This window comes from Zalophus californianus, chromosome 5 (genome assembly GCF_009762305.2).
Source record: "Zalophus californianus isolate mZalCal1 chromosome 5, mZalCal1.pri.v2, whole genome shotgun sequence".
NCBI lineage: Eukaryota > Metazoa > Chordata > Mammalia > Carnivora > Otariidae > Zalophus > Zalophus californianus.
Genome location: NC_045599.1, coordinates 128421744 through 128446255, shown reverse-complemented (window position 1 = coordinate 128446255; position 24512 = coordinate 128421744). Strand labels below are relative to the sequence as shown.

The 24512-nt window shown below is 40.4% G+C and overlaps 1 protein-coding gene across 6 annotated transcripts in view; it reads left to right on the top strand.

The window, feature by feature from the left end:
* The window catches only part of NPR3 (natriuretic peptide receptor 3), a 70710-nt gene that overhangs the window by 35227 nt on the left and 10971 nt on the right, over positions 1 to 24512 (top strand). For all 6 annotated transcript variants that reach the window (XR_003522292.2, XM_027606794.2, XM_027606793.2 and 3 more), the window contains one exon: positions 20449 to 20584. Coding sequence is in view for 5 of the 6 variants with exons in the window: in XM_027606794.2 (XP_027462595.1) it covers positions 20449 to 20584 (136 nt within the window). In the remaining variant the exon portion in view is untranslated. The remainder of the gene's footprint in view (positions 1 to 20448; positions 20585 to 24512) is intronic.

Below are 24512 nucleotides of genomic sequence, written 5' to 3'. Positions count from 1 at the left end.
TGTTTGAATATGCAAAACTCACTTTTGCATACATAAGGAATTGCAGTGTTCTGGGTTCAATTTGCCTTAGCAAAGATAGAGCTGCGAGTGTACTTTTGCAAAGACACAATTGGAGCCTGGTTTTTAAGAATGGATCAGAACTGTTTTTTAGTCTTTCTCCAGTGAACCTCAGAAATGGCTTTTTGTTATTACAAAAAGGTGTTCTAGTTATAAAGAACGTGTAGAGTCCATTTTTTTTTTTTTTTTTTTATGAAATAATGCTGCATCCTTAGTGCTTTGGCTTTCAAATTCAGTTTCATGCTTCTTAATGCCACCTCTGTTCTTGACTTGGGGTAGAATTTGGTAAATGCTGTTTTTATTTCTAACCAGGTATTCTGAGCAGGGGGTGATTTTATAACCTTGAATATTTGCTCGTTTGAGGTTAGCGGGCCACCCATAGCTTGTTTTTTCTCCTTATTTAAGAGTTGAAAATTTAACTAATTAAACAAATATTCCGGCAGTGTTTGATGCCCAGCAGTATTGTTAGGGAGGTGGGATGTTTATTTGGGCATTGTCTCTCTCCCACGTTTCCCACTGACACTCCAGAATGAAATGGGAGCCTGCGGAGCAGCCGATGTATCCAGCCAAGGTATTTGAACAGAGACAGGTTTAATAAATCATTGTTTAGATAGGCCACACATTACATTTTGGAAAGCCCGAAATGTTGGAAAACACCACTCTCATTTCCTTCAGTGAGGGGATGGCCTAGCAGTAAAGCTGTCTAAACCAGCTGGTATTTTGACACTGGTTTTGCACAGGAACAGTGTGGGAGGTGACATCAGTTGCAAAGTTATCAGATCATCAATAAAATCTTGGCCAGGCACTTCATCCCCTCTTGCCTTACATAATATCATTTAATGGACTCTGTATACTCTTACTGAGAGTTTTAAAATTTAGCTCTTCAGTAAAAGTCATGGAAGAAGAAAATGCAGCTGATGGATGCAAGCCGTATTTGCCCCACTTCTGGTGAGATGGTGCATATTTTGTGTCTGCTTTTGTGTCTGCCAGAGATGCATCAGAATAGAGGAGGTCCTCCCCTCTCACCCCATCCCCCACCCACCGGCCATCTCCCCTTTTTGTCCTCACCCCTTTTCTTTAAAGCCAGCCGGGGAATAATTTGTCCAAATGAAAAGGCCCTTTCAGGCACTGGAGAGCTTTGCTGATTGTATTTGAAAGAGTAAAAGTGAACCATAAGTTGGCTTTTAACAACAGAAGAATAATGAGTTCACATGCCAACATATTAATAAGATTAGTTTTATTAGGAAAATGTAATCAGGCAGACAGTGGCACTGCAAAAGGAGTGGCTTATTAAAAGCCATTCTTTGTGCTAGCTAAAGAAATACCAGTTGGCTTTCAAAGCACATTTAAATAAAGATGCACTGAAATCTAAAAAATAGTCACTTTCCTTTTCTTGAAATAGGAGAATTGCTTTGAAATTGCTTATTCCTATAACTTTTAAGTAGCTTTAGTTGTGCCAAATTAGAATATTTTAAAAACTTGGGAACCTCCCAACTGAAGTGCTTTTTGTTTGATTGTAAACCATTATCCATTTGCTTGTGAGTTTTCACAAATTGGCAGGTGTGGATTTATTAATTGCAAAAATAGTACTGAACAGGTGCAATGTGAAAATGTTTGAAAAAGGAAGAACCACAGTACCTATGAAAAAGGACTTTTCCAAGCAGTAGGTTTCACTGACCTTTTGAAAGACAATCACTGTTTTTTAATTTCCATTATGTACAGTGATATAATTTCAGTTAGAAAGATATTTTGCAATAATAGCGACAATATACTCAAATATGCATGAATAAAATAGCAATGCAGTGGGGAAATACGTTTCACAACTGAAAGGCTGCGCTGTTTTACTTTTTTTTTTTTTTCTGCATGGAGTAGAGGGCATTTTAGCACATTTGGCCAAATTCTTCACAGTGAAAACACAATCCAAGTTCTTTTTAGAATAGTCAGATCACTTAAAATATGGACTGTGGCTACATTACCAGTTGGGCTTGCAACGAGAATATGCATCAGCTTGAACGATTATACTCATTCCCATTGGTGCCAGTGAAGGAGCCCACAGCAAAACTGTCGAGGAGGAAAGCTCTGATTTATTTATTTTTTCTTTTCTCCCCTGGTGCTCCTGGAGGCTCAGCGTCTCAGCCTCCCTCTTTTTCCACATGGTGAGGAACTCATTTACACAAAGATATTGGGGTTCAATAGATTAGCATCACCAGGATATCGCATTTATAGGAAGAACCTAGAAAAGGAGGGTGTACAGTAAACGAGCCTAACGGTGGTATTTTGCTGTCAGGAGGAGGAGGTGAAAGAGTCTCCCATAGGCCAGGATTCATTCTTTCTCTAAGAGCTCTGCTCGGGAAGCCTGGCTTTAGTTAGATCACCCCCTGGCTGGAGCAGGTCTTCAGCTCCCCGACACGAAGCCTTGCACTTTACTGATAGAGCAGCAGCAAGAAGACTCTGCATTTCGCATAAAGTGACAGGAATCAGAAGCAAATGCCCACGTGTCCAGCCTTCCGGCTTGGGAGAAGGGAGGCGGATGGGCCCTGGCCAGATTCGTGGGCCAGTGCACTAACGCAGGATCCTGGTGTTTGATGCTGAAGGCAGCCGCAGGGTTTTAAAGTCCAAGGGTAGAGCTCTGGTTCATAAGGCCTGGCCGGTGATGCTGCTGTCCGTGTGGGTGGATGCGGTGGAAGAGCCCGAGGCAGTGGTTCAATAAATATTAATTAATGGGCATTAAAACAATTGATGACCTCGGGGCATGCCACCTTGTGTGCCAGAGACTTTGATCTGTGAAATGGAGAAAACCGCACCGAGTTGCTCTTGGAAGTTATGGAAAATGATTGTAAAGGGGTTTTATAAGCTTAAGGGCTTCGAGTGATAGTGTCCAAAGAAAAGAGGCCGGCAGCCGAGGGCGGGACATCCCATAGTCCTGCAAGCAGCGTGCAGCAGTAGTTGGAGGTGACATCCTTTCTGGGGGCCGGCCAATTGTTAAGGGAGAGGAACTAGAATAATATGTTGCCAGGGGCCCGATCCTCTTCCCAGGCATGAAATCTGAAAGTAGCTCAAGCTGGAGGAAATTATTTTGGATTAGTATTTGTCTCCTGATTTTTGCCCCCGCCCCGGAGTGAGCTTGCTTCATTTTGCAAAGTTCTTAAAAATCTTGCTCCTACAGGCTGTGATTGGAGGTAGGGAGGAGGCGAACTGAGGATTTTCTTTTCTTTTCTTTTTTTTTGTATAATAATTTGACAATTGGCCTAAATTGGGGGATCTTTAATAATTATTTCCTTTATTCTTTCCTTTTCCTGTTCTCTCAATGAGAGATAATTACTGACTCACTGAAGCCAGATGGCTGTGTTTCCAGCCCATCGTAAAGATCTTAAAGATTTAATTTCTCTATTAGTAAGTGGCCCCGTGTCAGATTGGCACCCTAACTTGCCCACTGTTGCCATACAAATTGCATGCATTGCAATTTTAGGACATTTTTCCTTTTCTGTACTCAGCAGTGACATATTTAATGTCAAACCTATGTCCAAGAATTTCTTGGGGAGGGGCACCTGGGTGGCTCAGTTGGTTAAGCATCTGCCTTCGGCTCAGGTTATGATCCCAGGGTCCTGGGATCGAGTCCGAGTGGAGTCAGGCTCCCTGCTCAGTGGGGAGCCTGCTTCTCCCTCTCCTTCCCGCTTGTGGTGCTCTCTCTCACTGTCTCTGTCTCTCTTTCAAATAAATAAAATCTTAAAAAAAAGAAGAAAATGTTAATTAAAAAAAGAAAAGAATTTCTGGGGAGAACAGATTTCAGATACAGTTCCTCAGCTCTCTAGATGCACATGTATTCCTGCTGACTGCTTGACCCCATGCATCACCATGCATATAGTTAAGCCTGGAGATGGTTGTTGTTTGAATTTACCAAGTCCTTCCTTTGGTCAAGGCCTTGTGTCAGGTCCTGTGAGGACAATTCAGCATCTGTGTGGGTGGCTCTGGAAGGACAGGCAAGAAGAGATGGGTACAAATGAGCCTCCTAAGTGAGGCTAAGTGAATCTAAGCTCAGAAGTAAGAATGCCATTAGACGCATTTAGGGAATAGTGAGCAAAATAACCTGGCTTGACCGGAGGGATTTCACAGAGGAGTAGTTTGGAAAGGTCTCTTTCTGTGTTGAAATTTGCCCCTCCCTTGGCTGCCAAGACGCCTCTGTCTCCAAGTTCTCTGCCTACACTGCAGTCCTTCCTAGTGCCCTTTCATGAATCCTCTTTCCCACTCGCTCCACAAATATTGGTGTTTCCCAGGGTTCTTCCCTTGGCCTTTTTCTCTCTAAACACTGTTTCTGGGCAGCCCATCCACTTGTCTGGGCGGGATGTTCACCTCTATGTGGATAGCACCTAAATTTATATCTCCAATTGCAACCTCTCTCCTGAGTGGCAGGCCCCCCCTTCCAATTTCCCACTGGCACCTCTGCCTGAATAACATGGTGTCTGCCTGCCTCATCCTTTTATTGGGAATTGCTCCATTCCGGCGCTTGGCTGGACAAAGCAGAGAGGGGAGTCAAGGAGGATGGAAGTTTGAATTCAAAGAACTTGTTCTACATGCAGAAGGAAATAGGAGATTGTAGTCAAAAAGAGATTGTCAAGGATTTTGAAAGTAGAGCAGGTGATGATAAGGTCTAGGGTCTTGCTACTCAAAGGGTGGTCTCTGGAGCAGCTACATTAGAATCAACTGGGAGATTGTAGAACAGAGGACTCTTGGTGCCTCATTCCTTAGACCTACTGAGTCATCATCTGCATTTGAATGAGGTGCCTGTGTGACCTGTATGCCCAGTAAAGACTGAGAGGCCTTGGTCTAGAGTGTGTGCATGAGAGTGAGTTGAAATTGAGGGAAGATGAAATTTGCCAAATAATGGCAGTCAGGCAACCAAGAGGCTATGGTGTTGAATGAATGAATAATGCACAGGGACATTGAAATGGCCCAGTATGAATGCAATAACGTGGGTGGAGAGGAAGAATGTGAGCTGACTGCCAACCTCCTTAATGCATTCATTATGCCCTGGGAGTGAGGGAGGGTCCTTGTGTCAGATGACAATGATATTTGACAGAAGATTTTTGACATCTCAGTTCTTTGAGAATAGAGTCTCTAATTAGGATTCCCCCCCAACCCCCACCTTTAAATTCCATGTCTCAGTTCTTAAAATAACATAGCAGGTTCTTAAATGATGATGGATTGGCTTTATGAACAGTGGACTTAACAAGGCTAAGCTCTTTTTTCTGCTTTATGTCAATTTACAATTTTTCTTTTCTTCTTCCTTTTTCTTATAGCAGCAAGACCTGACTTTAATGATCTGATATCTAATATTACCCTTTTTTTCTTCCTTTGATCCTATTTTCCTGACAATTAAAAATATGCTTGCTAGGATAAAATTTCGCATTCTTTTTTTCTTCCTCCTGATATGTAGATGGCATCTTGGAAATCTCATGTTAGAGAAGTTATATTAGTCTTTGAAAGAAGAGGCTGATATCCTTGGTGCTCTATCCTGGCATGAGAATTCGACCCTTGGGGAGGTGCCTTGCTTGATAAGCAAGTTAACACTGATGATGAAGGTGCTGGTTTGGAGTTAGGAGACTTGAGTTCTGGTTGTAGTTCTGTCCTGATATCTGTGTGACTTTGAGTGACTCAGGCAACTGTTATGGGCTTCAGTTTCTCCTGTAATGATATGCTGGTTGGACTGTATGAACTCTAAATTCCCTTCGATTTGTGGAATTTTGTAATTCTCTGATTCTTTTGGGCTATACCCACGAGTTTCTTCTATTGTGGCCAATATATTTATTGAGCTCAGTGTTATTCTGCCTTTCAAAATATTGGGGCTAGCCATGAATCAGAATCATGACACATCTGCATCTAGAATACTCTGTTTTGGTAACTTTCTTAAGAGTATCGAGTTTCCTCACATTAGCAGAGTATGTTAGCTCTACATGTTTTTAAAAAGAAATAGAGATTCTTTTAATTGCCCAAGGGAATGAAACAATTTTCTTAATGAGATAGACTTAAAAAGACCAACCTCTTCAAAATGTATAAGATGTAGCATGAGTCAACCTTGTGAAGACTATGGGGCATTTCTTGAAATTTGAAGACTTAACTGAATTCTCCAACTGTAGACCTGAAGGCATACTTTCAGGATAATTACAAGGGATGACTATTTTTCCTGGTAGTTAGTAAGCATATGAAACTCATTATTTGCATAGTTTCCAAAGGCTGTCTTAAAATGTGTTCCAGAATGATTTAGATAACTTCATTATGATGGATTCCAAATGGGACTGAGAGAGTGTTGATCATTTGGTGCATTGCTCTACTCTTTTAGGTTGATATTTAAGATCTATAAATGTCTTTTTAAAAATCATTGATTTAAAAATTAAAAAAATTTGGGGCAACTGGGTGGCTCAGTTGGTTAAACGACTGCCTTCGGCTCAGGTCATGATCCCAGAATCCTGGGATCAAGTCCCACGTTGGGCTCCCTACTTAGCAGGGGAGTCTGCTTCTCCCCCTCCCCCTGCTCGTGTTCTCCCTCTTGCTCATGCTCTCTCTCTCTTAAATGAATAAGTTAAAATCTTTAAAAAAATTTAAAAATTTTTGATTGATGGCAGAAGTAGGCTGGACAAAGCATGAATGTTGACCTGATTGTTATGTATTTTCATATGTTCTAATAGCACCAACTGTGGAAAATTTCCACTATTCTCCTGGCTTGAGTTGTTCATTTAGGGAATTGATTAATAAAGAAAACTTTTTATTGTGGGAAATTTCAAATATATACAAAAAGAGAGAGCGTGATATAGTGAAGCTCCATGTCCCCATCACTCAGCTTCAATAATTACCAACTCAGTCTAATTTCATCTATAAACTTGGCCGCCTTTACCCCCAACACCTGATAATTTTGAAGTAAATCTAAGGTATCCTCATTTCATCTGTAAATATTTTGGTTTGTATCTAAAAGATAAGACTCTTTTTTTTACAAGTATACAATACAGTATTGTTAACTACAGTCACCATGTTATACATTCGATCCCTAGAACTTACTCATCTTACAACTGTAAGTTTGTACTCTTTGACTAACATCTCCCCGTTTCTCCCACCCCCAGCCCCTGGCAATCACCATTCCACTCTTGGTTTCTATGAATTTGACTTTCTTAGATTCCACTTATAGGTGAGATCATAGAGCATTTGTCTTTTTCTGTCTGGTTTATTTTGCTTAGCATAATGCCCTCTACGTTCATCTCTATTGTCACAAATGGTAGGATTTCCTTTTTTTATGGCTGGATAATGTTCCATTGTATATCTACCAGTTACTTTATCTATTAATTTATTGATGGATACTTAGATTTTTTTTGTGTCTTGGCTATTGTGAATAATGCTGCAATGAACATGGGGTTGCAGGTATCTCTTCAAGATACTGATTTCATTTCCTTCAGACACATACCCAGAAGTGGGATTGCTGGATCATATGGTAGTTTTATTTTTAACTTTTTGAGGAATCTCCATACTGTTTTCCATAATGACTGTGCCAATTTACATTCCTACCTATGGTGCCCAAGTGTTCCCTTTTCTCCATATTTTCGCCAACAGTTATTATCTCTTGATTTTTGTTTTGTTTTAAAAAATTTTTAAAAAAGATTTATTTATTTATTTGAAAGAGAGAGAGAGAGCAAGCTGGGGGAGATGCAGAGTGAGAGAGAGAATCCTCAAGCAGACTCCTTGCTGAGCATGGAGCTTGACACGAGGCTTGATCCCAGGACCCTGAGATCACAGCTTGAGCTGAAATCAAGAGTTGGATGCTTAACCGACTGTGCCATCCAGGCGCCCTGTTTTGTTTCCTGTTTTTAAATAATAACCATCCTAAGAAGTGTGAAGTGATATCTCATTGTGGTTTTGACTTAACATTCCCCCAATGATTAGTGATGTTGAGCACCTTTTCATGTACCTGTTGGCCATCTGTATGAACCCTTTGGCAAAAAATGTCTATTCAGGTCCTTTGTTCATTTATAAATTGGATTATTACTATTATTTGCTGTTGAGTTGTATGAGTTCCTTATGTAGATTGAATATTAACCCCTTAACGGATAAATGGTTTGCAAATATTTTCTCCCCTTCCACATGTTGCCTTTTGGTTGATGTTTCCTTTGCTGTGCAGAAGCTTTTTAGTGTGATATGCTTCCACTTGTTTATTTTTGCTTTTGCTGCTTATGCTTTTGGTGTCATACCCAAAAAATCATTGCCAAGACCAATGTCCAGGGACCCTTTCCCTATGTTTTCTCCAGGTAGTTTTCTAGTTTCAGCCTCCTGTTTAAGACTTTAATCCTTTTTTAGTTAATTTTTGTGAGTGTTGTAAGATAGAGGTCCAATTTCATTCTTTTACATGTGGATATCCAGTTTTCCCAACACCATTTATTAAAGAGACTACCCTTCTCATTAGGTATTCTTGCTTCCCTTGTCAAGGATTAATTAATCATATATGTGTGGGTTTATTTTTGGGCTCTTGATTCTGTTCTATTGGTTTATGTGTCTATTTTTATGCTAGTACCATACTGTTTTGATTACTATAGCTTTGTAATATGTTTTGAAATCAGAAAGTGTGATGCCTCTTGCTTTGTTCCTTTTCTCAAGAATATACTATGTGTCTGGCTTCTTTCACTCATATGCTGTTTTTGAGATTTTGCATGATGTCTTATGTATTAGTTCATTATTCTCTTTTTAAAATTTATGAGTAATGTTTTATTGTATACCATAATTTTATAACTTATTCTCCTGTTGATGGACTTTTTTTTTTTTTTCCCAGGTTGGGACTATTATGACTAAGGCTGCAATTAACATTCGTGTATAAGTCCCTTTGGGGACTTAGGCTTTAATTTTTATTGGCTAAATATCTAGGAATGAAATTGCTGGGTCATAACATAGGTGTATATTTAACTTTTTAAGAAACTGCCAAAGTAATATTATTTTAAATTCCCACCAGCAATGTATGATAGTTACAGTTGTTCTACAATCTCATCTACATTTGGTGTTGTCAGCTTTTTACTTTTAGTTAATCTGATGGAGGTAGAATGGTACCTCATTGTGGTTTTAAATTGCATTCTCCTGGTGACTAGTGATTTTGAACCTCTTTTCATGTGCTTGTTGGCTTACTTCATTTTTGTGATCTGTTTGCTGAAGTATTTTGCCCAATTTTAAATGGAGTTATTTATCTCTTGTTATTGACTTGAAAAGTTCTTTTTAAATATTCTGAATATAAGTCAGTTATATGTATAATAAATATTTTCTCTCAGTTTTTCACTTTTTCATATCTTTAATGACACTTTTTGATGGCAGAGTTTTTTATATCAATGAAGTCTTTTTTTTTATGGTTAGTGCTTTTTTTGTATTCTCTTTAAGAAAAACTTGCTAATCCCAAAGACACAAAGATATTCTGTTTTCTTTTAGAGCTTTATAGTTTTAGCTTTTATGTTGAGATCTGTGATCCATCTCAAATGAATTTTTGTATATGCTGAGAAATAGAAATCAAATTTTAGTTTTTTCCTGTATTTTTTATCAATTTGTCCCATCACAATGTGTTTAAAAGATTCTGTTTTTCCCATTGTGAATTGCTAAAATGATTTAGTCAAAATTCAGGTAACGATGTAAGTGTGGATTTTGGACTCTTTATTCTGTTTCATTATTCTATTTGTCTGTATTTATAACAATTCTATACTGTATCGAATACTGTGGCTTTGCAGTAGATCTTGAAATCTGAAAGTCCCCTAATTTGCCTTTCTCTTTCAAGGAAGTTTTGCATGTTCCAAGTTCTTTCCTTTTTCTATATAAATTTTAGAATCAACTTGTCAATTTCTACAAAAAAACTTCTGGGATTTTTTGATTTGGATTGGATTGATCTGTAGACTAATTTGGGGAAGAACTGACATGTTAAAAACCTTAAATCTCCAATCCATGAACATGGTATATCTCTCCATTTATTTGAGTTGTCTTTAATTTTTCTCAGTAATGTTTGTAGTTTTCTGTGTGGAGGTTCTGCATATGTTTGATTAAATTTATTGCTAATAATTTTATGTCTTCTGAAGCTGTTGTAAGCAGAATACAAATAAAATTTTCAATTTTTTGCTGGTAAAATATAGAAATGAAGTTGTTTTTTGTATATTGACTTTGTATTGTTTCTGTTCTTTAAACTGAGATATTTATTGTTGATACATCTTTTTGATCATGGACTCACTCTGCTTTTAAACTTAACCAGTGAATATTTCTTTTTTCAATATTGCACTTTTTAGTTCTAGAATATCCACTTGTTCTTTTTTAAAGCTTCCATTTCTCTGCTGATTCTGTATTTGATCATTCTTTGTGGTCATCTTTTTCTTTAAGTCTTTGAACATACTTATAATAGCTGCTTTAAGGTTCTTATCTATTAATTTCAACATTTGGATCATTTCAGGGTCATTTTTTATTCACTATTTTCTTGACTATAGATCATCTCTCCTGCTCCTGAATGTCTAGTATTTTTTGAGTTTGTAATGTATGTTGTGGATGATATATTATAAAGACTGTATTCAGCTATGTTCCTCTGAAGAGTAATTTTTGTTCCAGCAGAGAGTGAAATTACTAATTACTTTGAACTTTTGGAAGCTTGGTTTTATTTTTCATTAAGATAACTTTGCTTTCTTTGGTTTGCTTTTAGTTTTAGGATGAATCCTTAGTCTCTTGGTATAGACTACTTCCAAGGTGTGGCCCATATAAGGTTTTACTAGAAAGCCTAAGATATTTGCCAGGTTACAAACTCCTAACACTCTTCTGGGCAGAAGGCAGCAATTTAAATGTTCCTTAGCATCTTCAGCTTTCCAGATCTTGCTTTCTACTGGATTTCTTCGTGTCTTTCCTCTGTGTGTACAGTTTAGGAATCAACTAAGGACAGCAGAATTTATGAATTGATTTGAGTGCTCCCTTCTCTGTGGCTCGCTTCTTCCCAGTATTTACTCTCTCATTGTATGTCTTCAGGATCATCTCTGAACTACATCCTCTGACCTCTAAAGCCAAGAAGGCTTTGGCTTTCTGCTTGAATCCTAGCTACCCCATGTCTCCTGGACAAGGAGTACCCTTAGAGGATACTCATATACATTTAGTTCTCATGAAATATGGTCCCTTTATCCAAGGATCAAATCTCCTATATTTTCTGCCTCTTTTTGATCACTTCCCAGTGTCTTCGATTAGTTCTTCTTAAAAATTTTTGTTCAGAGAGTATAATTGTTTTTTGAAATGTTAATCTGATACAAACTACTCTACCACTACCGGAACTCTCTTTTTAAAAAACAGAACTGTAATGCTATTATCACACCTGAAAATTTCCAGTAATTCCTTAATTTCTTCAATAAACAGTGTTCAAAATGTGTAGGGAATTAAGTTTCTTGTGAGGGAGATAATATTTAGTTTTGTGTGTGTGTGTGTGTGTGTGTGTGTGTGTAAGATGGCATCAAGAGAGGCACAGTGAAAGTAGCAGGTAGTGACAGGTGACAGTGGAGTCAACTCCAGTGAGTGCAGTCTCTGTGTTAGATGCAGGGCTAGATCCCAGGGAAACTAAGATACCTACCATATGGTTTGTGCTTCAAATAGCTTGTGGAATATCAGAGTATGGAGGCATGCAAAAGTGTAAAACAGACTGGTCAGTGAGATAATACAAGTTTGCATTAGGTGCACTTGTGGAAGAAAGGAGGAATTGGATGGTTCAGGGAAAGAACAAGTTTGAGTGCCTCACAGAAGGTTGATGTGTCCATCAGGATCCTGGGAGGAAATAAAAGACACATTGAAAGGAAATGAAAGAGACCTCAGTGAAGGGACGATTATAAAGTTATGTGTGGAATTAAGGAAGATCAACAGAAGATGGCAAAGAACTGCAAGGCCTGCAAATCTGGGAAGCTGTTACAACCCCTAGACCAAGAGGAGGGGGAGGTTACTAGCACCCATGAGTCTTGTGGCAGTTGGGGAAAGCCACCTGTGACATCTGGTGGAGGAGTGCAGCCCCTGTTCTCCTGACCTTTATCTCCTTCCACCCTCTCATCTGCTGAACCAACCAGAAGCCTGGGGACAAGGGGACCCAGGTGAGTTGTCCATATATGTCAGCCTCCCAGAGCTCAGAGCTAGTTGAAGAAGGGTGGAAGTGGATCTGGAGGGGGTAACCTGAGAATATCCAGCAAAGTTGAGGAGCAGTTTGCTTTGGATGAGACAAGGCCCATGGGGAGGGAATTCCAAGCCCAGGGGCTAATGTGTAAATGTACCTCATGGCATGCTCAGAGAATCCAAGAAATTTTGTAAAGAGTAGGGCATAGAGTTCATTTGGGAGTGTGGCTAATAATGAAGAGTCAACAAGGAAGAAGTGAGAATATCTAGGAACATACAAGTCTGGTGTCAGAATTGTATAAAGAGCCCAGTGCACTTTTTAATAGCAATGAAGGCTACTGGACTGCCTATTGTCATAGCCTTACATATGGAGAATCATAATAAGTTAATATCACATGCAGCATACTTGTGCTATCAAGGCAGGAATGTATGTAGCTAATTTAGAATGTATGTGGCTTCCCCCAAGAATACTTCCATCAACGGTGTTTATATTTAAAAATTTTGATACTTAGAGAAAAAACATTTAAGAACCTGGAAACTTTGCTTATATGAAACATCTTTTTTTCTTTGATGAAGCTGGGTAGATGAAGCTTTGCTACATTTATTACTATTATTTATCAAAGTCATCATATTTCACATTGAGTGCTAGTTAGAAAAGAATTACATCAGTAGATCTTTTATTACCTGGTTTGGTTGCTGATGTGCTTGGAACAGACTGGTCTCTGAAGTAGGACCCTCATCCTTTACATCCAGCTTGTTTAGATGCTCCTTTGGCATAAAAGGTCTTTTTACTCATTGCAAGGTCAACTTTATTTGAGTCCATGACTTTTCAGAAATCCTGATCCACTTGATCTGAGTCATGTATTAACTCTGGTTTAAAGATTGAATTAAGAGATGAGGGACAATTAGCTTGTTGCCTCATGTCCCCTTTCCTCCTTTCTTCTTCCACCCTCTGCCTTACTATTCCCTCTCCAGGTGTGGAATTTGCTTCTCCATCACTGAAGAACATCGTCAGTCTTAATCTTCTCTCTATTACTCTTATTGCTCTTTCCAGTCTACATACTCAACTTGTAGAGCTACCAAGCCAATTAAAAACACAAACTAGAACACAAAGCTGTTTTCCAGTATTAGTTGGCTGAACATATCTGTCAATAGGATAAATGTCATAACTAGGCAGTCCTGGTTTGGACCCCTACTAAGAACTTGCCCATCCAACATTTTCTGGAATCTTGACCCCATCCATTGACCAAGATATCTCCATTCTGTTAGAGGGTTAGTTAGAGTTTCTCTCCGGGATAATAACAGTGCCTATCTATGAAAGTTTTGTAAAGACAATACAATAGAACTTAAGTGTTTACATAGCTCCTAGCATGTAGAAGATGTTCAATGAAAGTTAGCTGTTATAATAATTACCTGGCCTTAAAGAGAACTGCTTGACTTTGTTCAGTCTAACATTTTGTAAACTTGTTAACCACAATACTGCTATTTCTAGAGTCATCTTTTAACATTTTAAGGAATGCTGCTGCTCTATGGAATACATCTTGGGAGACTCTAAATTAAGAACTGAACAAAATTAAGCTTTTGACTATTCATAGTGATTGAATAAATCAATAATACTTGAACTAGGAGTTGGAGTTCTGGATCTTAGCTCAGTCCTTACCATACCTTGAAATTGCTTAAAGAAAAAGGGAGATGTTTCATTTTAAGATACATGACAGAAATGAAAATAAGTCCACCCCTTCCCCCCAAGAAAGAAACCCCAAAGCTTGAATTTTTGCTCATCTCTTCCTTGCCATCACATCTCCGGATGACTTAGGGGAAATGGTCTGAAGTTCTCAGGCTGTTTAAAAGGATGTCATCAAGTTGGAGAACTTAGAATTTACATGTTCCTTCTTATTTTGGCCTTTCAGAAATAATGAAGCCAGAAATTGCCCTCCTGTGTTTCCCTGTCTCCATCTCCCTCTGGCTTGGTCACTCCTCTTCTGTTCTTGGGTCTACATTACCACCTGACAGTGAACATTGCAGGCCATGCAGGGTCCTGCTGTCTGCCCCAGCCCTTCTCCCACTGGATTTTGGAATATGCATTTATCCACTTCAACATTGTGCCTGGTAGGACCCCAGACCTCCGGGAAGAGAAGCCAACGAGTATCCAGAGCAGTCTGTGGGGGTTGGGTCATCACGCCTTCCAGAGGCACAACTCTCTGGTTGGGCACTGATGGGATATCAAGGCCAAGCACAGATACCACTCCTTGGCCATCTGAAAGCCGGGGACAGCTGTGTCATTATGCATGTGTATTTCTCAACTAAGCCTTCAAGGTAATGGGTGATGAGAAGCATCCAGAAATGACGTGTGCGTGACACATTCAGAGGGCAAATATAACAGATGACTGAATTCTCTGCATGAGCAGAGGGAAAGTTTCTGAGTCATTCTCATTTGCTTGTGCTCCACAGCCACCAATTCGAAGAATCTAATTCCACAGAGTCTTCCTCTACCTTGTTGCTCCCGACCAGGTGGCCCCATGTGGCTTTCCTTGCTGAGATGCTCTCCTGTATGCCATATACCAGCCCTGTGGTCCCTGTGCTTAGCCTCCACAGCCGCTGCAATCATTAAAAGGGCAGCCAGTTGCTGTAGAATGAGAGGGATCATAACTTGACTTAATGATCTTCCTAGGACTGCTTTTGTTTAATGATCCATTCTGTTTTAGGTGATGAGAGAGAGAGAGAGAGAAAAAAAATCTGCTTCTATCTGTAGGCAGCCACACTGTAGGCTGTAAGATCTGAGTTAATCCTAGGGTAGGAATTGCTACATGGGTGGGCCTGAGCCCAGGATAGGACAGTCATTTGGGAAACCTAGGGCAAACCCCCATCCCATGTAAGTCATAAGTTCAGTAGAGGGAGGAAGAAACCTGCCAGACATGATGGCAATGCTTCGGCCAAGCACACAGCTGGGCCCTGGCTCTCTCCCTGATGTGCTGCCTAACTCCTGTTAGGAAGCCTCTTGACCTTTGCGTTTCCTCAGAGTTCAACTAGGATAAGGATTTAGATTTTCAACTTAACTTTCCTCAAGGCTAAATTAAGCAAGTGACCAAGTGTGAATTCCATGAAGGCAGGCCCAGTAGAGAAGAACAGGCACTGGAGCATCTGCCAGTAAGAACGAGAACTCCCTCTTTCGGTGTTGAAGAAGTTGTGATGTCACTTGGTTTATGGACATTCTTGCAGGGACCTTAAATTATAGATTTTTAATTTTATGGTTCAACAGGAAGTTGAATTAAAATGAAATCTGTTTTTATTGCATGGAGATCACTCGTAAAGTGTTCATCAAATGGATAATATTCTTTAACCTTTGGCCCATCCCTGTGGCATGCCGAGGTCATTTCTTTGCCCTGTCGGTGATCAACAGGAGCCCGGTAGGTCAGGATAAGTTTCATTTAAGGGTCTTATTATTAATCAGACAAGCTGTCATTGTTCCTGATATGATGGGGAAAGGGAATGTCCTAGACCCATCTCTTTTCTTACCTTGTCACCATCAAAATTTCCGTTTCCTGGGGCATAGGAGTGGTGCAGTCGGTTGAGCTTCCAACTCTTGGTTTTGGCTCAGGTCATGATCTCAAGGTTGTGAGATCGAGCCCTTTGTCAGGCTCTGAGCTCAGTGGGGCATCTGCTTGAGTTTCTCTCTCCCTCTCCCTTTGCCCCTCTTGCTTGTGCTCTCTCTCTCTAAAATAAATAAATCTTTTTAAAAATTTCCATTTCCCTCCTCTCCCCTTCAACTGAATGAGAGGTTAAGGGTCATGTCTTTTTCAAAAGACTCTTGAAAAATGTTGCCCAACACCCTCAGCTTTCCTCATTTGCACTGGGAACCATCGGTTTGTGGTAAGGAAGATAGAAACACTGTGTGATAGGCTTGAGTTACGTGAATACCACAAGTAAAATCCCAGGACAGCCTAGCCTTGCATTTAACTTTCTCCCCATAGCCTCTGTCTGAGAGCTTTAAAGGCTTTCTCAGATATCCAGACGACCCGGGGAGCTAGATTACTCCTGTGTTATTCACTCTCACTTTACAGAACAGCTGAGGCATGCAGCATACTTTGCTTACTTGTTTGGAACTCAGGCATTGAGGAATTCATCTATGAATTTGCCCCTCCAAAGAGAAATGAGAAAGACTCCACTCACTGTCACAGATAGGAGCCATGTCATGAATGGTAATTCTTTATGATCAGTTAAAATATAACAAGATTTCTATTCAGCTTTCCCCATGATAGAGGATTAAACAAACAAAGAAACAAACCAACCAACATTAATAGACGTGGTTGACAAGAGCTCTCAGAGAGGAAGGCCAGTGGCAAAATGGCATTCTTTCATTTGGAATACCTGCTGCTGGCCAACTACAGAAGGTAAAATCAAGAGAATGGCGATGAAATGATGGGAGTGTTAGTGCCAGCATGCTACCTTGTTCTCGTGAACTTCCCAGAATGAGTGGAAGATGATGAGTGACTTCCATTTTGTTTAAATGATAGATGCTTTATTTGATACACAGCACAAGTAATTATTACCCTGAAACTTGCCCCTCATCATGGTCTACTTCATAACTTTCTTGTGTAGAGTCCATCTGTGTGTTTTTGTGTTGCTGTGGTCCTATTTGGTTGAGATTGTAAACTCTCAGGGCTCATGAACGATATTGCTCAGAATCTAACAGGGGAATGGTTGTGTTTAGGAATTTAATTAAGACTTACGGGGTGCCTGGTGGCTCGGTTGGTTAAGCGTTTGCCTTTCGGCTCAGGTCATGATCCCAGGGTCCTAGCATCAAATCCTGTGTTGGGCTCCCTGCTCAGCAGGGAGCCTACTTCTCTCTCTGCCCCTCCCTCCCTCCCTCCTCCTCTGCTCTCCCTTGCTATCTCTCTCTCTCTCAAATAAATAAATAGAAATCTTAAAAAAAAAAAGACTTATGCCTAATGACGGTAAGGAAGAGCTTTTGGTTAGAAATGATGCTAAATACTGGAATACTCAGGTGAGGGAATCGTATTTTCTTTGATTAGTAACAATAGCATGATCTGTCAGTCAGGACTTTGTGGTTCAAATTTTGTTATGACCAGAGGCAGGGGGACATACCAGATGACTTTGTTCCTTTTAGCCTGGAGGTTGAGTGAAAAATGTTTCAAAGGCAACTTAGTACTTTGGATCTTTTTCTCCCTCCTTAAAAAAATTTTTTTTGCACTTGCAATTTTCAGTGTCTATAATGTGCTAATGGGCTTTCCGCCCATTTAAAAAACACGTGTGGATGTGAGAATGTTCTCCCTGAGAAAAGATGGTCTGTAGGGTTTTGTTTCTGGCTTGAGGTTCTGTGAGGTAGGTGTTATGAAACCTCCCCCACAGCAGGCTGGGGTGCCAGTGAACCTCGGTGGGGGTCAGCAGCTCTCCTGCTAATTTGGGCAGGAGAGGGAAACACTCAGCCACTTTGAGAGGAAAGAAGGTAAATTTTGCAATCCATTTGCAAATCAAGGTAGAATGAGTTTTCAGACCTGGACACGTGTTCAGAACCTATCTGTTCTCTTCTACCATCAAACCTGGTAGGAAGAGAGTAATCCAAGCTCATGTTTGTCAGCTGGATAATTTGGGAGTGTAAAGGGGGCAATCGAAAGAGCATATCAAGGAGGAAGGAAGAGGAGGGGCCAGAAGGGGGTTGGGGCTGTCCTGTGCTTTGGATCACCGATGACAGCATGGTGGCCCTACGTTAGGATTTTGAGAAGGAATCAGGAAGAAGAGAGAGAGAAGTGGACATCTGATACCCAGTAGCTGGTCCTTTACAGTTTAAGCAGGAGGCATACTAGGCTCTCCAGGAACAATGAGTAGAGAGGGAACAACCCTCCATTAGAGAGTCCAGGAAGACTGAATGGGAGTGATGCTCTTTTGGTTCTAAAAGTAAGGAGAGGATTAGACCAGAGCTTTTCTAAGGCATCTTACATCTCCCATATCCCAAGCTTCCGTGATTTCCTTTTGTAGCAGGCTGAGTTTTATATAATTATCAAAGGGAAGATAGAGCTATCTTTTGAAAAAAATTTTTATCGTGGCCTGAGATATTACATAGCTTAAGTTCACTTATTAAAACTCATTAACTCATCAGCATGCACACTTTCTCAAGCCATGATGACTTCATGGCTTAAGTGAAAATTTCATACTCTTTTGGAAAATTGAACTAGCACAGCCAAATCAGCAGAAAAGTTATCATTGACCAGTAGATGTTATTTCTGTATCATTCTTCTTTGCCTAAGAAAATAATGACTCTGAGACTTAAGCTTGACGACTAAGAGTAAAAGCCAACGTCTACCATTTGTTCTCGCGGTCCCAGAAACTGTTTCAAGATGTTTTATATGCACTAATTCATTTAATCCCCAGAAAAGCTCTGTGGGATCAGTAGGTACTAAACCCCCATTTAGCCAATGAGGAAATTGAAGAGTAGAGAGATTAAGTAATGTGTCAGGGCTAGGATTAGACTTTGGGTCCAGCAGCTAACTCTGAGATTTCTGTGAACCAACATGCTTCCCATCCTCCTCCTTTTCTAGATGGTCCGTGGAATTGACCAGCGTGGGCTGCGTGCTTCACGCTTGGGAGGAATTAAGGGTGTGATACTCTGGAAGTAAGAGAACTGCTTGGTATGTTAAAGCATGAACAAGGAGCCTTAGTTTCCATTAAGTGTAAAATGGGTCCCTAAGATATGTTATACCATAAGTAGATCACTTATCTTCTGAATACTGCTATTAGGAATTAAAGGCTAAGCAAGATCCCTTGGTTTATAATTCTCTATATGTAGACAATAACAACACCAAAACCTAACAGCGAGTACTGACTCTGTCAGGCGCTGTTGGAAGTCTTTCACATCTACTAATTCATTTAAACCTAAGAGCAACCCCATTGGTACTAATATTTTCCAGAGAGGGAAAACTGAGGCTCCGAGTTGTGGAGAAACACATCTAGGAAGTGGCAGAGTTATGTAGTGAGCCCAGGCTCTAGCCGTTATTCTAAACTGCCTCCAGCACTGGGCTTTGGCAAATCCAAAATATTTGCTTCTGTGATGAGAACAGGACTCACCGTGCTTAGGGATGGGATGAGGCCAACTAGTACTGGACACTGGGCTGTGTCTTCTGTGAATGCTTGTGTATTTGAACCAGGTGATGCTGGTCAGTTGTGTCTCTCTTCCTGTGGGATCTTTTTCTAGGGATGAGGCATAGAATGCCTCCTCACAAAGACTCCCAGTGGCTGAATTCATTCTGCTCCATGGCATTCCATTCTTGACACTTTCTCCTGAAATAAGAAAACTTGTTTTGATTTTTGTTTTTGTTTTTTGTACTTTTATGCAGAATTTGGAAGCTACTCAATTTCAAGATTGTATTTGCTTATATCATGTTCAATGAATGTTCAATGGGTTTAAATATGGTATCAGAACTTTCCAGTGGTGCTTATGGAATGAAACAAGGCTGAACGAAATTAAGAGGCTTCCCCAAATTCACATGAAGCTTAAGTTTCTTGAGGACAAGGACTATCTTATTTGATCCAGGACTCAGCAGTGATAAACCAGTGGTCCTATTTCCATTCCTGTTTGTGAGAGCTTGGGAGGGGGGTGGTCCAGAGGTTGGGTAGGGAGTGGTCAGATGAACAGGAACCACTACAAACATAAACTGGAAAGAGAAACTGAGATGCCATTGCCAATGGAAGAGAGGACACAGATGCCAGGCAGGTAGAAATGGCAGTGCCCTGCTCCTCTTTGAATCCTTAACACCAGTGCTAGAGTAGGCTTTCAATAGTATCTGAAAATGAATGAATGGATCTGTACAGTTCTTTGAGTCGGTGTCACATTCAGAGCATGGAAATATCATGGGGACCGTTAAAGATGGTGAAGACCTCACGGGGGAGGTTGGACTTAGGTTGGCTTGAGGTAGAGAGTAGACGTGAAGAAGGAGGAGGGCTCCTATGTAGAGGGAACTTTGGACAAAGGCAGATGCACCTGGAATACTTAGCCTCATCAACTGCTGCAATTTCCTTGACTTCTGTAATATCTTGTCTGCCCTCCAAATTCCTGAACTGAGGGAGGGTTTTCCTTACTAAGCCAGTGCCAGGAAAACCAAGGCATGATTCTTGTTAGCTACCCTTCTGCCCATCTCTGCCACTGTTTGTGGACCTTGAGTCTAACTGGTTAACTGCTTTGATTTGCTTACATTATTCATGAATGTTGAGACATTGGTGTTTGGGCTCACCCAACTGGAGTTTCCTTTCCAGGTTAACATGTTTGTTGAAGGATTCCACGATGCCATCCTCCTCTATGTTCTGGCTTTACATGAAGTACTCAGAGCTGGTTACAGCAAGAAGGATGGAGGGAAAATTATCCAGCAGACTTGGAACAGGACATTTGAAGGTGAGGATTCGGTCTGTAAGGCGACAACACTCTGTAGGTGATCAAGCTGCTTCTTCCCTGGTTCTGCTTTTCTCTCTTACACCTGTGGGACATTGTCAGTTTCTTGTTTTTCTCAGCTGTAAGTGAGGATAGTAGGTCAAGATCAACCCACCTCACAGGCTTGTTGTGAAAATTAAATGAGATAAAGCTTGTGAAAGTGCTTTGATAGAGTCCCACTGATGCAGGAAGTGCCTCATCTCCGTCTGATTGTTAGATAACAACTCTATGCTTCTTCAAATTAAATTTATCACAAACCTCATTCACAACAAATAATCAGTTTGTGAAGAGTTCTGTGATCAGTTTTAAAAGAAATAGTACTAGATATATACATTCATCTGTTCAATCCTGGATGGTTTGGGATGATAAGCAAGTCCAAACAAGCCCTGTGCTTTTATTTTTAAGATGGTGACTATCAGCTGTGGCCTTCTTAAGAACAGAGAAGTATAAGAACCATGGCAAAAAATGGCCCATAATCTCATTACTCAAGCAACCTCTGTTGACACTGAAAAATTGTCCAAGAATGAGACTACTCTTGGCTGGAAAATTTAAACAGTACAAAAATGTACAAAATGAAAAGTGAAAGTTTTCCCTCCCACCCTAGTCCCCTCTTCCTAATGTAAGCACTATTAATTTCCTATGAGTCGGTCTAAAAAGATTTTGTGCCTTCTGCCACCCCTTATGCTTTTGTATATCTTATCAAAAAACATACACAAAAGGAATCATATGATGAACGCCACTCTTCATCTCAGCTTTTTAAACTTCTATGTCAAGTAAAGAAAATTTGCCATATGAGCACTCATAGATTCAGCACATTTTTAAATGGTAGTTCCATACTTTTTGACCATATGGCTGCATAAAGATTCCTTTAGTCTGTCTCCTACTGATGGATACTGCAGTTGTTTACAGTTTTTGCTGTCATGCAAAATGCCATCACAGGCATCTTACACATCTTGATGAATATTTGTGAGTACATCCAACAGGGAACATTTCTAGTCATGGGATATCTGGGTCGAAATGTATGTTAGTGCTTTTTTTTTTAGATTTATTTATTTGAGAAAGAGAGAATGAGAGACAGAGAGCACAAGAGGAAAGAGGGTCAGAGAGAGAAGCAGACTCCCCGCTGAGCAGGGAGCCCGATGTGGGACTCGATCCCGGGACTCCAGGATCATGACCTGAGCCGAAGGCAGTCGCTTAACCAACTGAGCCACCCAGGCACCCTATGTTAGTGCTTTGTAAAGTTAATTAAGTATTGCCAAATATCTTCCATAAAGGTCTACTAGTCTAAATTCTTGCTAACAGCATATAGAGTGCTGGTTTCCTCTCAATTCACTGACACACTCAAAGAAAATGAACCTGAGAATGACCCAGTTGCGAGAGACTTACAGCTATCAATTTCATATTCATTCAGTCGTTCATTCATCAAATAGTCTTGAGCACCTTCTATGTGCCAGGCATGGTTCAAAGTGATGAGGATTCAGCAGTGAACTAAAGATTCTCCCTGCAATCAACTGAGCTTTCAGGGTTATGGGGGGCACTGGTGATAAACAAATAAGTACACCATTTCAGGCGCTATAAAATGAAGCAGGGTAGGGAGACAGAAAGTGGCAGGAGGGGGTGGTAGGAGATGGCTAATTTAAAGAAAGTGACCAGGGAAGGTCTCTGATAAAGTTCAGTCCTGCATCCTGCCAACTCTTCCCTTGAGCCCTTTCTACATTTATTTGTAATTCAATGAATGAGATTTTTCAGTGATGGGAAACAAGTACTTCCAAGTCTGGATTTGGGGCCCATATATATGGGTTTTCCTTTGGGACCTCAATGCACTCCCCGGCCTCACGCTGCCCTTGCTTATTAGAGGGGTCAGGTTCCAGCTGTCTGGGCAGCGGCTATGGTGACAATGGATTTAATTTCTCCTTGGTGACTTTATTGAATGTTGCATCTTACTCAAAACTAGAGTGACATCTACTTTAACATTAGACAGATTGGAGGACATGAACCAATAAGCCTCTCAGATTGTCTTGCTCAACTTCGGACTGCTTTAGTTGAGCTGGAATCAAATAGGATAATTCAGGGGGCATGTTAGGACAGAGTCAGATTTCCCAGAAGTTGTGCCCAATACACTGAGAAACCGGCATGTGTGGACACAAGCTCAGCTTCCTCACTGGACATTTGTTCCTGGTCTTCCGAAGGAGGTTGTGAAGGGAAGGGCAGATGCCCACCAGGGCTGGAATTCAGTTTTGTATAGAGGGCATGGACTAAATTTTCCTGTAGCCTGTCTTGATACTTCCATTTCAGGGCTAGGTCTATACTGGCAATATGGAATAAGTCCTAGAACGATCGACTATACAGTTCAGGCTAAACTTAGAATCTTATGTGTCTGAATGTAAAGATAATTGAAGCCAATTGGGCTTGAATTGTTTGGAAAGCTCATTTTATTTGCTAAATAGTGATCAATCTGAGGGTAGCCCCCCAAAGAACTCTGAGAAATGGTCACTCTGTAAGTGACCATTAAATTGTCAAGGGAAAAATACTCTGGATGTTATTTGACAAATTTGGATTTTATTACCTTGAAACCTATGACCATCTCTCAAGGCTCTCAATAAACGGCCTGGGAAGAAGCTGAATTTCCTCTCTGTGAGAGGTCAGAGTAACAAGGTAAATAAGACTGTGGTTCAAACCTAAGGTCCACTACAGGCCAATAGAAATGGGGGTAGAATCTCATTACTTATGTACAGGAAAATTCTGCTGTCAGCCCTACAATCTCACCTTAACACAATACTCTCAGGTGAACTCTCACTTGCTAATCGGCCACCCGGAGGGTTCTCACTCCATTTCTTGGCAGAATTGTAATAACCTAAAGTGTAATGAGGTCTTGGATTACTAGGGCCACCTTGTTTTATAAAATACTCTGCAAAAGCCTTAGCAGAACACACCTTTATAAACACCTCTGAACAGAATGACAAATGGTTTTGGATAAGCAATATGTTTGGAGATAAATATGATTTTTAAAAATGACATTTCTTACTTAAATGTTGTATAGGCTGTCAAGGATAAACAAGTTTGAGATAGGTGTATACTTTGTAACCAGTCTGTATTAAAAAGACAAAAAAAAAAAAATCAAGATGAATGGTAGCTCCATTCTGTTTGTGGCAAAGTAGACCAAAGTCTGGAAAAATCAGTGGGCCTTCAAACCACAACCCAAAGGACAGTAAACCCAAATACTTGCCCTCTCCAAACCACACCAGAGGATGGAACTTTCCCTTGGGATTGCTTTTCCCAGACATTCATTTTACTTCCGGAGAGAATCAAATCAATAGAAACACTAAGAATTACACTGAACTCTATTAGGGTCTAAACTGAAAGAAAACAAATAGTCTTAGTTAATTAGGAAGTGGCTGACATATGCATTCTCTTACTTAGTTAATGAAAATTACAATGCAGACGTATTTAATAGCAACTAATGATACATATTTGCTTTTACTGATTAGCTGTCTAAACCACTGTTGCTAGCCAGGCAAATTCAAATCCTTCATGCGGGCGCTTAGGGCCACCCGATTCCAGTCTGACATCTCACTGCTTCCTTCCACACACAGGGGCTACCTCCCCCAGAACCTCCTGGTCCCTCTGCTTCCTTTCAGCTTCCATGCCTTTAAATACTAACAAGGCTGGCCTTTCTGCTGAGAATAGTGCTACTCCCTCATGGCTACTTGTCTAGGTCATGGACTTCACTAACATTCCTATAAAAGACCTCCTCTTCTACTGAGTCTGCTTGAGTCTCCAACTAGACGCCACCTCCTTCTCTGAGTGGCATGGGCACGGTCGGAGGTCCACTCCCAGATTCCAGGCCCAGTGGCGGTAGCAACAGCAGAAGAAAGCAGCTAACATCTTTTAC